The sequence below is a fragment of the Bubalus kerabau genome, chromosome 4 (assembly GCF_029407905.1).
Source record: "Bubalus kerabau isolate K-KA32 ecotype Philippines breed swamp buffalo chromosome 4, PCC_UOA_SB_1v2, whole genome shotgun sequence".
NCBI classification, from domain to species: domain Eukaryota; kingdom Metazoa; phylum Chordata; class Mammalia; order Artiodactyla; family Bovidae; genus Bubalus; species Bubalus kerabau.
In genome coordinates this window covers 144,492,437-144,507,283 of record NC_073627.1, presented here as the reverse complement: position 1 = coordinate 144,507,283, position 14,847 = coordinate 144,492,437, and the positions used below count along the sequence as shown (strand labels likewise).

The 14,847-nt window shown below is 36.0% G+C and overlaps 1 protein-coding gene across 12 annotated transcripts in view; it reads left to right on the top strand.

The window, feature by feature from the left end:
* Positions 1-14,847, top strand: part of KIF27 (kinesin family member 27) — a 93,132-nt gene that overhangs the window by 30,311 nt on the left and 47,974 nt on the right. For 11 of the 12 annotated variants that reach the window (XR_008713771.1, XR_008713772.1, XM_055578922.1 and 8 more), the window contains 4 exons: positions 2,246-2,452; positions 9,897-10,066; positions 10,525-10,628; positions 11,884-12,039. Coding sequence is in view for 10 of the 12 variants with exons in the window: in XM_055578922.1 (XP_055434897.1) it covers positions 2,246-2,452; positions 9,897-10,066; positions 10,525-10,628; positions 11,884-12,039 (637 nt within the window). In the remaining 2 variants the exon portion in view is untranslated. The remainder of the gene's footprint in view (positions 1-2,245; positions 2,453-9,896; positions 10,067-10,524; positions 10,629-11,883; positions 12,040-14,847) is intronic. The other variant, XM_055578928.1, reaches the window with a different exon arrangement.

Here is a 14,847-nt window from a genome sequence, read left to right as displayed (position 1 = left end):
ACTGGGGGAAGCCCACAGAGAGCCATTCTTGACTTTGATGATCTTCTCTGGTATATGTTTGTTTATTATTTAATTAATTTCTATCCATATCTTTATTATTTAGTTTTTTTCTGCCTTTTTTAGGGGCATAGAATCCTATGCTATTTTTATAAGTTGTTTAGATGGGTGCTCAGTTCATTGATTTTTTAGCCTGTCTATATATTTTTAACCATCTGTAATATATGCATTTGAAATTATATGTTTCCTCCTTAAGCTTATCTTTGTCTGCATTCCTCATTTGGCTCAGATTTTTCCTGATTTTTATTGTGAGTTTTTTCTTTGACCTGTGGGTTATATAGTTAGTTATTTTATTTCCAACACATGAAGGATTTCTTTTTATTAATTTTTAGCTTAATTGCATTGTTGTCCATATGACTTCAGTTCTTTGTGTTGAGACTTGCTTTATGGCTCAGCATAAGGCCAGTTTTTGTAGATATTACAGATATGCTTGAAAAGAATTTGTATTCTGTAATCATTAAGTTCTCCTAAGTCTGTTAATCCTCTTATTCAAATCTATATTTTTAATCACTCTTTTGATCTTTTTTTTTGTCCTATCAGTATTTTAGAGGAATGTTAAGATCTCTTACTATAATTTTTGGATTTGTATTGCAAATGCAATTTTTACATTTTACATATGTTGAAGCTGGGTTATTAAGTACATAGAAATGTAGAATTGTTACAGCATCCTCGTGAATTGACCTTTTTTTTTTTTAGTCTTTTTTTAACTTCATTTTATCTCCCAATAGTTTTTGCATTTAAGTCTATTCTAATTAACATAGCTATACCAGCTTTCTTTTGATTAATATTTACATGGTATCTCTTTTTCCATCTTCCCTTTAATCTTTCTTTATTGACTTTACTTATGTTTCTTGCAATTAGCAGGTTAGACAATTTTATAGTTCTTTCTGGTAGTTTTTATCCTTTAACTGGATTGCGAGTTCATTTCTGAATTTAATATAATTACTATTATAGTCTGGTTATAATCCCACCATTGTGGTTTTTACTTATCCTATCTGCTCTATATTCATTTTTCTCTCCTTCTTACCTTTTTTTGGATTTTTAATTGTTTTAAAAGTTGTACTTTCACTGTTTTTAGTGATTATCCTGGAGAGTATATACCATGCACCCTTGACATAAAACAGTCTAATATTAATTGGTATTTTTACCCTTTCCCTGGAGAATAAAAGGACTCCATTTAGTATCCCCCTTCAACTTATATGCTATTGTTTTATATTTTAATTATCTGAATATGTGGTTTTTAAAATAAAGTTACATTTTGTAGTTCAGCATTAACACAGTGAAACTTTAGGGTTTGCTTTTTTTCCCTATCTAAACATTATAGTACATGTGAAGTATTTAAGATGAATGATCTTTCTTTTAATATAATTTTGTGCTTATAAGACAAAGTTTATGTACTTGAAAATTTTTCTTTAGAGGATACACAGAAAGCTAAACCACACATAGTGTCTCTCTCTCTGTCCCCCAAGCACCCATAAACAACTTATTCTGCCTTTGATTTCCAAGTTCTTTCTCCCACGACTCTCAATTGCCTATCTTCTATCTCTGTGTTTGTGGCTTTCTTTTTCACTGAGTAAAGGCTTTCACTTCACTGCACCGGTTACCACTTTCTGTCTCCTTTGCTGTCATCTTAGCTGTTTGCCATTTTCTATACTTTTCAACTTTCTAGTCTTTTGTTACTTCTTGGATTTCACTCTGAAAGTTCAGACTTTTATAAAGATCAGCTAATCATAGTGCTTCAGGTGGGCAAGCTAACCAATCACAGTGTATGGGGCAGTGTCTTGTACTAACTCATTAGCTGTATTTGTTCCTGCTTACTATTTCAAAAGTTTTTAACACTCAGGACAATCCTAAGTTCTTGTGAACAGCAGAAGGCTAGTCTTGGGGCTTTTTTTGTTTGTTTGTTTGGTTGGTTTTAGAATTTTTTTTTTTTTTTTGGCTGCGCCTTACATCACGTGGGATCTTAGTTTACTGACCAGGGATTGAACCCATGCCCTCTGCAGTGGAATTGTGGAATCTTAGCCACTGGACCATCAGGGAAGTCCCAGAAGGCTAGTCTCTGGATAAGTTAGGTTTTATTGTTTTGTTAAGGTAGTTGTGATTTTGTGATCAATGTACAATTTATTTTTAATCATTAACCCATACTGAGTCTCTCCATTTTTTAAATTCTTCTCTTTCTTCTATAAAGAATGAAAAAATAATAGAACAACAACTTCTTGTGGATCAACTGAGTGAAGAACTAACAAAACTTAACCTGTCAATGACTTCTTCAGTAAAGGAAACTTGTGGAGATGGGCCAGATACCAGGATACTTGAAAAGAGACCATACACTGTACCATTTGATACTCGTTTGGGGCATTATATTTATGGTCCAGCAAGGTTGGATTCCAGGAAGGTAAAGTCTAAGCATTAGTTTCTTTCTTTTGAGGTTGTATACAATATAATATCACAGTGTATTTATATAGTCTTAGCAGGTTTTTTTTTTTTCTGTTTGGTTTCATAGACTTTTGTGTATACTCTTTTTCTGTTATGTATAGTCTCTTTATAATCATGCTTCTTTTCAATAAAATTAAGGATTAAGAGAAGGTATAGTTGTATTTGAAAGGAAGAGTTGAAGATAATGCTTAGATTTATCAAGGAGAAAAAAAAGCTACTCTTTGCCATCATATTAATATTTTCAGGTATGACTAAGTCCGATATCTTCATAAATTTTTTTCTTTCTTTAATCACACCAAGTTGATGAGGTTGGAGGTATTTGTTTTGACTTATTTGGTCTGTCTATTTTCAAAATGATATCCATGTATTAGTCAGTCTTGTCTGATATAATTGCTGCTGCTGTTGCTAAGTTGCTTCAGTCGTGTCCGACTCTGTGTGACCCCATAGACGGCAGCCCACCAGGTTGCTCTGTCCCTGGGATTCTCCAGGCAAGAATACTGAAGTGGGTTGCCATTCCCTTCTCCCTCTGACAATTAATTAAGACTGTATAAAAATCAGTATGAAGTTTCATTTAATTTTTAAATTTTACTTCATAAATTTTATTTATAAAATGTGTAAACATATGTGGATGCACAGATTTCTCTTGAAAAATCAAAATCAAGGAATCTCTACCATGGAAAAGACTAATTAACAAACTCATGAATTTTGGTTTCTGTTTATTAATTTTAGGAAAGGAAATGATTTTTTTGAGATATGTTGGATACAGTCCAAGGGATAAGAAATGTAAGAGGTGTCATAGACTTTGCAGTCAGGCAACTCTATGATGTAGGCCTGGAGGGATGACTAAACCTGTGTGAACCCCAGGCTCCTTATCTGTCAGAATGGGGGACCTGTGAGAGGGGTATAGGGAGGACTTACACGAGATGGTGACTCCAAACATGCCTGGCACACTGCGTCCTATAACATACACGTTTATGGGGTACCTCTCCTGTGTCCCAGGCTCTGTGCCTCAGAGTGAGTAAGACAGATGCTACTGTTACTGTATAGTTTTCAGTTTTGACTGGTTGGATTTAAAATTTAAACTTTTGCTGCTATTAATTTCAGTTGAACTTTCTAGAGTTATTGATGTTTTCTTTTGGTTGAATGTATGGTGAATTTTCATAGAACATTTAAGAAGAAAGATAAGTTCTTTATAGAATTGAAATTAGATATCTATTAATTCTACTTAATAATTTTTTTACTCTTGGCTAGTAATGTGAATTTCCTGTTTCTGTGCATTCTTTTATTTTATAAAAATAACATTTTTTTCTGATTATAGAAGTTAGACATTTATTAATCTCTCTCAGTGTCTCTTTCTCTTTTTTACTAGACTTTCACACACACACACTTGCACACACATTCTTTGAGGAGACAGCTCCACAGGGTATTGAGAAGGAGCTAGGCCCCTCTGTTCTTATCTCTAGTTGTTAAATTAGACCTGAAGCAGCCATGATTGGAATAAAGATTTCCACAGTTATTGTTTCAAATTAACAAAGTTTTTAAAAATTAATTTTATTACCCCCTTTCAGTTTCAAGGGTTCTAGTTTGGAAAACATATTGTGTGTGATTACCATAGCTTAGAAGAGGGCAGATACACTAAGACTTGTAACTCCTCTGTGGTTACAGGTGATCTCCAAGTTTGCTTGTGACCAAGTGGGATTAAAATGTAACAGGAAGAAAGAACCAGTGAATTTGCCAAAAGATTGCTATGACACGGAAGGAAAAGATCTTGACCAGAGACAGCCCCTTATGTTGACAAAGGGAAACACTTATTCCCAGTGCTGTTTCCTTCACTATGGATGGACATATGTATTCAAATTAGCAAATTCTTAGTTTTGTTTTTAAAATTTAGTGGCTTCCAGTCATTAAAAGAAGGGGAAAAGGGAGAAAATGCAAAGGTAATACAGCCAGCAGTTTTGAGAGTTCTCTTTCTCCTGTTGTGTGTCCCGGACTCTTGGCCCCTCTGTTGCTTCGACTGCTGCAGCAGACACAAAGGCTTGTATGGGAAGATCCAAAGCACACCAAGCCTTGTTCAAGTCTTGTTTCCTGTTACATTGTTCTAGAGTGAGAGGAGGATTTCATATTAAATACCAAAACTAGCTAAATTAAGCTAAAGAAGACATCTGAAACACTATTTCATTTTTTCCCTGCGTTTCTGTCTCCTTGGCAGAAGTTGGGCTAATATTTTCCAGCTCTAATATTTTCTTTTGAAATTTAGCTCTAATATTTTCTTGAAGTAAAAACAATCTGACAAGGGAAATATTTCCTCAACTTAAAATTCTGTCAAAGAAAAAGGGGGACAATGACTTCATCAGTTTTTAAAAAATATTTATTTTTGGTTGTATTGGGTCTTCATTGTTGTACTTGGGCTTTCTCTAATTGCGGTGCGCAGGGCTTCTGTTATTGCAGAGCACAGGTTTTGGCACATGGTCTTCAATAGTTGCAGCATGCAGGCTCAGTAGCTGTGGCTCGTGGGCTCCAGAGTGTGGGCCCAGTGGTTATGGTGCACAGGCTTAGTTGCTCCATGGCATGTGGAATCTTCCCAGACCAGGGATTGAACCCATGTCCCCTGCATTAGCAGGAGGATTCTTATCCACTGTACCACCAGGGAACTCCTTGAGTAAGTTTTTAAATTGATTACGAAGAGAGTCTGATTTTATTTCCTATGGTTTAGTTGCTAAGTTGTGTCCAACTCTTGGACCCCATGGACTGTAGCCCTCCAGGCTCTCCTGTGCATGGGATTCTCCAGGCTAGAATACTGGAGTGGGTTGCCATTTCCTTCTCCAGGGGATCTTTTTGACCCAGGAATCGAACCTGGGTCTACTGTGTTGCAGGGAGATTCTTTACCAACTGAGCTGTGCTGTGCTGTGCTTAGTTGCTCAGTTGTGTCTGACTCTTTGCAACCCCATGGGATGTAGCTCGTCAGGCTCCTCAGTCCATGGGGATTCTCCAGGCAAGAATACTGGAGTGGATTACGATGCCTTCCTTCAGGGGATCTTCCCAACCTAGGGATCGAACCCAGGTCTCCCTCATTGGAGACGGATTCTTTACTGTCTGAGCCACCAGGGAAGCCCACTGACTGAGCTGCAAGGGATATATTGGAGGGAAACAGTGAAAGGATCGTATTTATTTTAAAAGCATATTACTGAGACTTCCCTGGTCGTCCAGTAGCTAAGATTTTGAGCTCCCAATGCAGGGGGCCTGGGTTCGATCCCTGGTCAGGGAACTAGATCCCACATGCCACATCTAAGACCCAGTGCAACCAAATAAATAAATATTTCTTTAAAAAACATATTACTTATGTGTGTATGTATACATATATATGTACTTTTTACATTTATTTTTAATTGGAGGAAAATTGCTTTACAATGTTGTGTTGGTTTCTGCCGTTCAACAATGCAAATAAGCTGTAACTATACATATATCACCTCCCTCTTGAACCTCCCTCCAGTCCCCTGATCCTGCCCCTCTAGGTCATCACAGAGCACCAAGCTGGGCTCTCTGTATTACGTAGTAATTTCTCACCAGCTATCTATTTTACACATGGCAGTGTATATATGTCAATGCTATTATACACACACACACACACACACACATTTTTTGTTTGCACATACTAAATTGCTATTTAGATGCACCTACTTTAGACACTTTTTAAAATTTATTTATTTTTTAATTGAAGGATAATTGTATATATACTTTTATAGCTAGCTTTTCTCACCTAATGTATCACGAACACTTGACAATCATTAAATATTCTGGAATATATCATGATTTTGATGGGTAATAACATTCTGAGTGCGTGTCATTTTGTACTTTTTTCTGTTGTCACACATTTGTTTTCAACCATCCCTAAATCAAAAGGTTTAATACCAAAATGGAATTTTGGGATTTATCTATATAAGTAGAAATCCTAAAGAAACTGCCCCTCACAACTAAATATAATAATACAACTTATCAAATTAATAGAAAAAAAAAAGAGTAAGGGGCTCATTTAACAGATACTGAAAACTCATCTAATGTAATGTAAAATTGACCTAGATTTAAACTTAAGGAAAAAATGTAACAGAGGTTTCTGTTTTCTTAATATGATATATTAAGATTAATATGATTAATATGATATAATTAAAGCCAAATGCCACTGTTATACACACCAAAATGGTACTTTGGAAGGAAAAAATTATGAAGCTGGTACTAGTCATTACATAAGTTTAAAATAACACCACATATGCTGATGATGCTACCATTTTTCATTGATTATAAGCCTCACATTTTTTTTTTCACATTTTATCAACTATGATGGTAGGATATGTTTTACAGTTGATGGTATTTCATAGATGATAGCTTTTCTTCTTTATTGATGGTTTAAAAATAGTGATGTGTCTTAGTTGATGACATTTTAGATTTGATGAAATATGGCATTATGAAAAGGAAATAAAAGCAGTAGGTAAATAATATCACTTTCAGTACTTGACATTATTGTATAGTAAGAAAACCAACTGGAATGTTCTTAAGGGATATATTTTTAAAACCTTGTGGAATCTCCAAATTCACAAAAGTGGTAATACCTGTATAATCTTGTCTTTTTCCTGAATGAATTACATTTTTATTGAGTCACAAAATTCTTGTGCATTAAATCCCTTACACTGAAGTCAGCTGCCTTTTTAGTTTTCACTAAGATTTTATCTTTCACACAATGGCCATTTCCTCCCCCCCAAATAATTATTTTTGCTTTTTAATCACTTTTTTGCATACATGGGTTGCTCATGATGAAGCAGAGCTGTGTGAGATGTGTCTGCAGAGGTTCTCTTGGAAGGTTCCCTTGCCAACCACTCATTCCAGCAAAACACACCAACTTCATAGTAGCAAAATGACAAATTGCACCTCATGAACCTTTGTGGAACTTTCAAATTCAACTACAAAATTAAATATGTGAAAGCCACAATCTATGGTAAATGAGTTGCAGCACATCTAATGAAACACAATCAAATGCATCACTAGTGAGAAGAGATTATCTTAATGTATGATGATCAAGAATATTTTGTTCAAGTCTGGGTACAACACCTTAAGTCAAATTAGATTATTTTTGGAAAACAACCAAGTTATAGAACCTTGGGGAAAATCTTGAAGTAGCTCTAGATTTAGTCCAAATTATAGGGGACGTAATGACTGTGTCTAGGTATTTGAAGGCTTATCATTATTGTTAGACTTTTGTCTCTAGAACTAGAACCAGTGAGAAGCAGTGCTAAGGGAATATAAAGAGGGATTTATTAGTGAAAACTCTCAAAATAATATTAGAGGTCTCAGGGCTTAATAGGGTTCCCACAGTGAATTTGTTTAAGCAGAGGCTAAATGATAATTTGCAGTATTACAGAGAAGAGTTAAACCTGGGATGAGTTGAACTCTACTCTTTAAAGTTCTGTCCAGTCCTGTTGCTGTGTAATTCTCAGAAAACACAATTAGAATAAAAAAATTGTTTTCTAGTTGGATACACCTCAATTATCTGAATTATTACCCAGCTTATTGAGTACTTACATTATTACCAGTATTATTTAGGATATGGTTGAAAAGGCAAGCATATTCTTTGGGGAGCAGGGAGTGCAGAAGCAACTAAAGAAAACAGAACCCAGCACTTAAGGTAGCAAGGGGACAGATTATGGAAGGCTTTATGAGCCAGAAGGGGTTAAAAACCATTCTTTTGTGTGGAATGACTGCTAAGGAATTAATTTTCTGAATGTTACTCATTGTGGCAAAACCTGTTTCATTATATTTTAAGCTGGGTCATTTGATGTTCTTTGTAAAAAGAACATTTGAAAGCAAGTTGAAATCCTGGAGAACAAAACATGATTGTAAACAAAAAGTTTTATTTGCTCCTGAAATAAACCCCTCCTCAGCCCCCTACCCACACCCCCAGCAAAGAGAAACCTTGAATTCTGTTGGTTATAATGCAAATGGCCATGCTTGGTACAATGTGCTTGTTAGATAAATACTTCTTGAGTTGGTTCTTCTGTAAATAAACTCCCTTGCCCTCCCCCATATCCCAGAATTGGGAGGCCACCTGGAAAACTTTACCCCTGTTCATCATGGTGCTGATGTGACACATGGCCTTATTAAGTGACCAACAGTGGAGGCACAAAAATCAGGTATTAAGAGATATCCAGTATCAGATAGGCTTTTCTGGGAGGGGATGTGTAAGAAACCTACATCAATTGACTCTTGAACACCATATGGTGTATACATTTTTACTCTATGTTGTAATGTTAATAGCTTATAATAATTTATATTAATAAATTGAATGCCTCCTTTGAGATCTTATTGTTTACCTTTTTGGATAAATTACCTTGAGGTTTGGTTATAGTGACAGATAGGTGGCTCAGATGGTAAAGAATCTGCCTGCAATGCAGGAGACCTGGGTTTGATCCCTGGGTCAGGAAGATCCCTGGAGAAGGGAATGGCAAACCCACTCCAGTATTCTTGCCTGGAGAATTCCATGGACAGGAGAACCTGGTGGGCTGCAGTCCATGGGGTCACAAAGAGTCAGACATGACTGAATAACTAACACTTTCACTTATAGAGACATGGTTAGAAAGGAAACATTTGGTAACAGAAATGAAAATACAGGCAATTTCTAATTCATTGTTGTTTTCCAAGGTGAATTTTTGAGAACTTAAGGTCAATAGAAGCATGTTATAATATAGAAAGTTACAGGCAGTCCATGAAAATCTCCTTATCCCATGATACATATTAAGTATGTCACTAGGGCATTAATCAACTATCCCTGACTACCACATGTGAAGCCTGAGTCTGTACTTTTGAATTTCCAAATCAGGAATATCTTACCCTGGCAGAGCAAGTGGCGGTGGTTCTGGATTTCTTCATGTGGTGGGATTTGGATTAGGGGGGGAATTGCAGATCCTTAACAACACTGCAATTCTCCAAGTGTTCAGAACTGGGAAGGCTGGGGGCAGGGCAACAGTTGTGCCCTATTACACTGTGTATGGGCTTCACATTGGTTGGGGAGTGCCTGAGCTATGTTCAAGAGCTGTGATGTTTTCACTCATACCTCTTTTTGAGTGCTGTTTTTCTCTGAAGCTATAACTGAAACCAGAAGAGCTTTCTAGAAGAGGAAGAACTGTGTAGATTCTGAAAGAAGTGTATACCCATGAGACACAATAGTATTGTGAAATGAGTTTTGACTTTTTTGTAGGCAGTGTGGGGAGGGAAATGTCTGTTTTCAGTGATTGGCTATTTTAAGAGTACCTGTCTAATAACCTCTTAGAAAACACATTTTGAGCAATATGATAAAAATAGACACTTTAAAAAAAATCACTTTTTTTTTGTTGTTGGGTGGGGGAATCACTTGTAAGGTCCACACAAGTCCTTCTGTATACTCTCTGGATCGACTAGTTGCGGGATTTCGAACACGAAGTCAGATGCTGCTGGGTCACTTAGAAGAACAGGATGAAGTTCTCCAGTGCCAGTTTTCTGATAACAGTGATGATGAAGAGTCAGAAGGCCAAGAGAAATCGGAAATTAGGTATGTTGACTGGTTTAATAAGCATAAATACATGATGCAGTAAATATATACAGAAATAGGGGTTTTTTTACATTAAAAAAATTTTAGTAGAAGAGTTAAGTGGTTTTTGCTACATATACTGTCAACTAATATGTTACGAAACCAGTATTTGAACACGTCAGTCTAACAACTGTAAAATACTTGTGTTTTTAGAATGTTTATGGTGATTGGAGTTAAATTTTCAGAGAAAAAGATTTTGGATTTCCTAATTCTGCTGCCACAGTGGCAAAAAACATGATGAATTTTCCATTGGGTCCAACATGGTGGGGGGTATCTCTATTTGGTGAAATATTAGTAAATTCCATTTATTTTATGTAAGCCATAATTTAAAGAGTAATTTGGGCGAAAACTAATTTGAGGGCAGATTAAAAATGACTAACAGACAAGTTACCTTTGGTCCTGGCCTTTTCCTTTTTTAGACATAGAAGTTGCTCATGGATTCAGAAGCCAGGCTCTGTTTGTTCACTTGTTGAATTGAATGATATTCAGGATCAAACACAAAAGTCAGGATTGGAGAATGAAGGTACACAGACTCTCTCAAGTACTTTAGATCTAATATTTATAAGACACTTCTCTTTTTCTTCAAGCAATAATTTAAGAAGCATCTAGGGATTCTCAGAGACAGAAACTTGGTTTGGAGTGCTTTCCTGGCTTTTCCTTTATGTTCTCTGCTCTGTGCTCTGATTTCTTGTTCTTTTTTACTCCTTAGTAAAGCTTTTTCACTAGTCAATTCTAGATAGAGTTATAGGCTAAATCTCTCAGAATGGGGATTTGATATTCAAACTTGAGTTTGACTTCCCATTCTTGCCTTCTTTAAAATCCATCTTAAGTAATTTACTGGGTGTTTCTTCACTGCTTCACTGGCACCCATGCCTACCATTAGTGATGTATTTGATATTAGAGCCAACTTAGTCTATCAGATGCTTGTAATGTTCACAACTGATGAGAAATTTTATGCATTAAAAAATGGCATAAAAGATGTTTATGTTACAAAAACTGTATGAGGAGATTTTAGCTCATTTCTCTTGGCTTATGAGTGGTAAAACACAAAGAGTACAGAGAATATAAATAACATGATAAATAAGTCCTACACTGTGAAAATAGCATCTTTTTTAAGAGCCTATGCATGTAATATTAAAACATGAAACAAAATAGATTTTAAAAGTGTATAATAATATAGATAAGTGCTACAGTCACCATCCTTGAACCGTTTGTTACTGGTCTACAACCAGGTAAGAAACTTATGTCAGAATGTAAATCAGTGCATCAACTCCTTCATTGAGGAAGTCTATGAAAAAAGTCTCAGCTGAACTAAAACAGTGAGGTAATTGATCTATATTCTGGTACAAGACAGTAACAAACAGTGTGGACCCTGTTCTGATTAGTCTGGGATAGAATGCATTCTCTGATTACAGTAAAACTACAAGTTAGTAGGAAAAAAAATGAAAACCTCTACCCATCTGGAGATTTAATAGCTTTTTTAAGTAGCTCAGATTAAAGAAAAAGTCAAATTGCAGAATATCTAAGAGCAATGAGAAACTGTGTCAGAACCTGCAGGATATGACTAGAGCATATACATGTTTTAAGGAAAGGAAAACTCACTGTAAGCTGGAAAACTAAAATCACAATTGACATGTTTTTTCCTTCTCTGTTTGTCCCTTCCTCTGGTACTTCTAGACTGCTTCTGTGTCTGCTTTTTTTATTTTTAAACTCTACTTCTGTTAAATGTTTCTGAGCAGATAGTTTCATTTCTCAGCTTTGTTTCTTTTATTTTGAAGATTTAAAGATTGAATGTCTCCAGGAGAGTCAAGAGTTGAATTTGCAAAAATTAAGAAATTCAGAACTCATACTTACTGAAGCTAAACAAAAAATGAGAGAACTTACTATTAACATCAAGATGAAGGAAGATCTGATTAAAGAATTAATTAAAACAGGTAATAGTATCTAGTGAACTTATGAGAAAGAAAAGGTTCTAAAGGTGCTTCTGATGTTGTAACATTTATTTTAATTTCTGATGCTCAGGACTATCCACGTCAGTCTGGAATTTGGTATAGCAAGGTGGGCTCTAAAGCCAATACATGGAGGTTAATTATCAAAAGAATTTTATTATGTTCAGTTTTATCTATGAATTGTCCTAACCAGTGTAAACTCTGTGTTGTCCTGAATCTCTGTGGCCCTTAATGTTTTTTGTCACTTTTTAAAGAAACATTATACTTGGCATCTGGAAATAAGATGTCCGAGATGTTTTCCTAACTCATTTTAGTAAATACCTATTTTAAATTATTGGTCTTTACTTTCTTGAATAATTTGTTTTTAACATTAATTACAAGCTTTGTATTTTAACTGTAGATAACTTTTGTTTTTCTGAAGATGTAAGGATTTGTCCTTGAGAGCTGTCCTCTTGAGTGAGCCAGGCTTTCAGCTCCTCCCCTTAGTCTCAAATTCTACCAGGTTGGGTGTATATACCACCACCTTTCCTCACCATCAGGCTTGCTCTAAAATGCACACCTCAAGTTTTTTTGGTTCCCCCAACTAATATACTCAAAGTATAAGCCTTGACTACTATGAAATTCAGTAAAGAATTGAATGAATTAGACCACTAACATTTCTTTTCCCAGTTCCAATGCAGAACAACTCTCTGGTCTCCTAGGGGAACTGAAGGAAATACTACTAATACCTTCCTCTTCTTCAAGCCCAGGGCTGTAATCACACTCAGACTACACAAATTATGGGTACCAGATCCTCTGCCAGCAAGGAGAAACTTGCCTTCCCTCTCCCTCCTCTTTCTTGCAGTCTAGCTTTCTAGCTGTCAGTCTTCCTTTCTCAATTTCCTTTCCCCTACAGTTGGATACAACTGAGCGTGCGTGCGCGCGCGCACACACACACACACACACACACACACACATATGCTGTCCAAAGCATTTTCGTTTCTCATTCCTGGCAGTGCATCCTTCCAGCTCCAGTTATTTCATGTGTTTGATTTTGATTGTGCTCCTTCCTCGTAGGCAGGATCGATGCCAATAAACCTCCCTTAGTGAATCTAGGAAACAGTTTAGAAGTTTAAATACCTTCTGCATTCCCATGATTTCAGGGTAGTGTGCATAGAACTTGAGGATATTTACTGCTCTAAAATAAATGGTTTTCTTTCAGATAGGTTATCCCACCATGGGATATCTAGCAAGCACACTTTTGTAGCCTGGTATACCCATCTGGCACCCAACTCCAGTACTCTTGCCTGGAAAATCCCATGGATGGAGGAGCCTGGTAGGCTGCAGTCCATGGGGTAGCGAAGAGTTGGACACGACTGAGCGACTTCACTTTCGCTTTTCACTTTCATGCACTGGAGAAGGAAATGGCAACCCACTCCAGTGTTCTTGCCTGGAGAATCCCAGGGACGGGGGAGCCTGGTGGGCTGCCATCGATGGGGTCGCACAGAGTCGGACACGACTGAAGCAACTTAGCAGCAGCAGCAGCATACCTATCCTGGTTGCCTTAAAATAGAGGATATCTGCACTTAAACTGAGTAGGTTCTCTTCTTGCTCATTAGAATGGAGGGCAATTTGGAGCTTCCTGAAGACACTTAGAGATGGTGTTTAGCAGAAGGGTCAATGTGTACTTCCTTTTCAAAGCCCTTTCCCTGAAGACTTCCCCAAATAGTAGCTACTTCAGCCAAAATGAATAACAATGACAATTATTCATTAGTTTTAATATATACTTTTTTCACATTTTAATATCTCTGAAATCAGAATGCATTAAAAATCAGTGGCATTTCAGCATTTTATCATGGTGTAATTGGTACTGTAATTTTTCTTAGTGGTTCATAAAATATTGGTGTGTTAAATAATTTTTGGGATCTTAGAGTCACTAAAATATTGTCATATATATTTTAAAGTTAGTCAGAATCAGAATTGTAGAGCCAGAAGACAACTTACGTGTACTTATTTATAATTAATTAATTAATTGAGATTTTTAAATTAAAAGATTTTTATTAAAATTTTTTTACTTTAAAAAATTACTAAAAAATTAAAAGATTTTATTAAAAAGTTAAACAATTTTAAAATTCAGAGATTTATTTTAAAATTCAGAGATTTTAATTTATTAAAATTAATAAACTTTTATTAAAAATTAAGAGACTTTCAGTATACCAATATAACAACTGGACCCTATGATTATTCCTTCTATGAGCTCTAGACTCTTACTTCCCACTGCCATGGGTTTGCTAGTCCAGGGATAGCTGACTATTCAGAATAAATCAGAACCAAATTTTCAGGGTCAGTAGCTGGGCTTTGTGATGCTTTCTAAGGCCCACTTGACTTCACATTCCAGGATGTCTGGCTCTAGGTGAGTGATCACACCCTCGTGATTATCTGGGTCATGAAGATCTTTTTTGTACAGTTCTTCTGTGTATTCTTGCCACCTCTTCTTAATATCTTCTGCTTCTGTTAGGTCCATACCATTTCTGTCCTTTATTGAGCCCATCTTTGCATGAAATGTTCCCTTGGTATCTCTAATTTTCTTGAAGAGATCTCTAGTCTTTCCCATTCTGTTGTTTTCCTCTATTTCTTTGCATTGATCGCTGAGGAAGGCTTTCTTATCTCTTCTTGCTATTCTTTGGAACTCTGCATTCAGATGCTTATATCTTTCCTTTTCTCCTTTGCTTTTCACTTTGCTTCTTTTCAAGGCTATTTGTAAGACCTCCTCAGACAGCCATTTTGCTTTTTTGCATTTCTTTTCCATGGGGA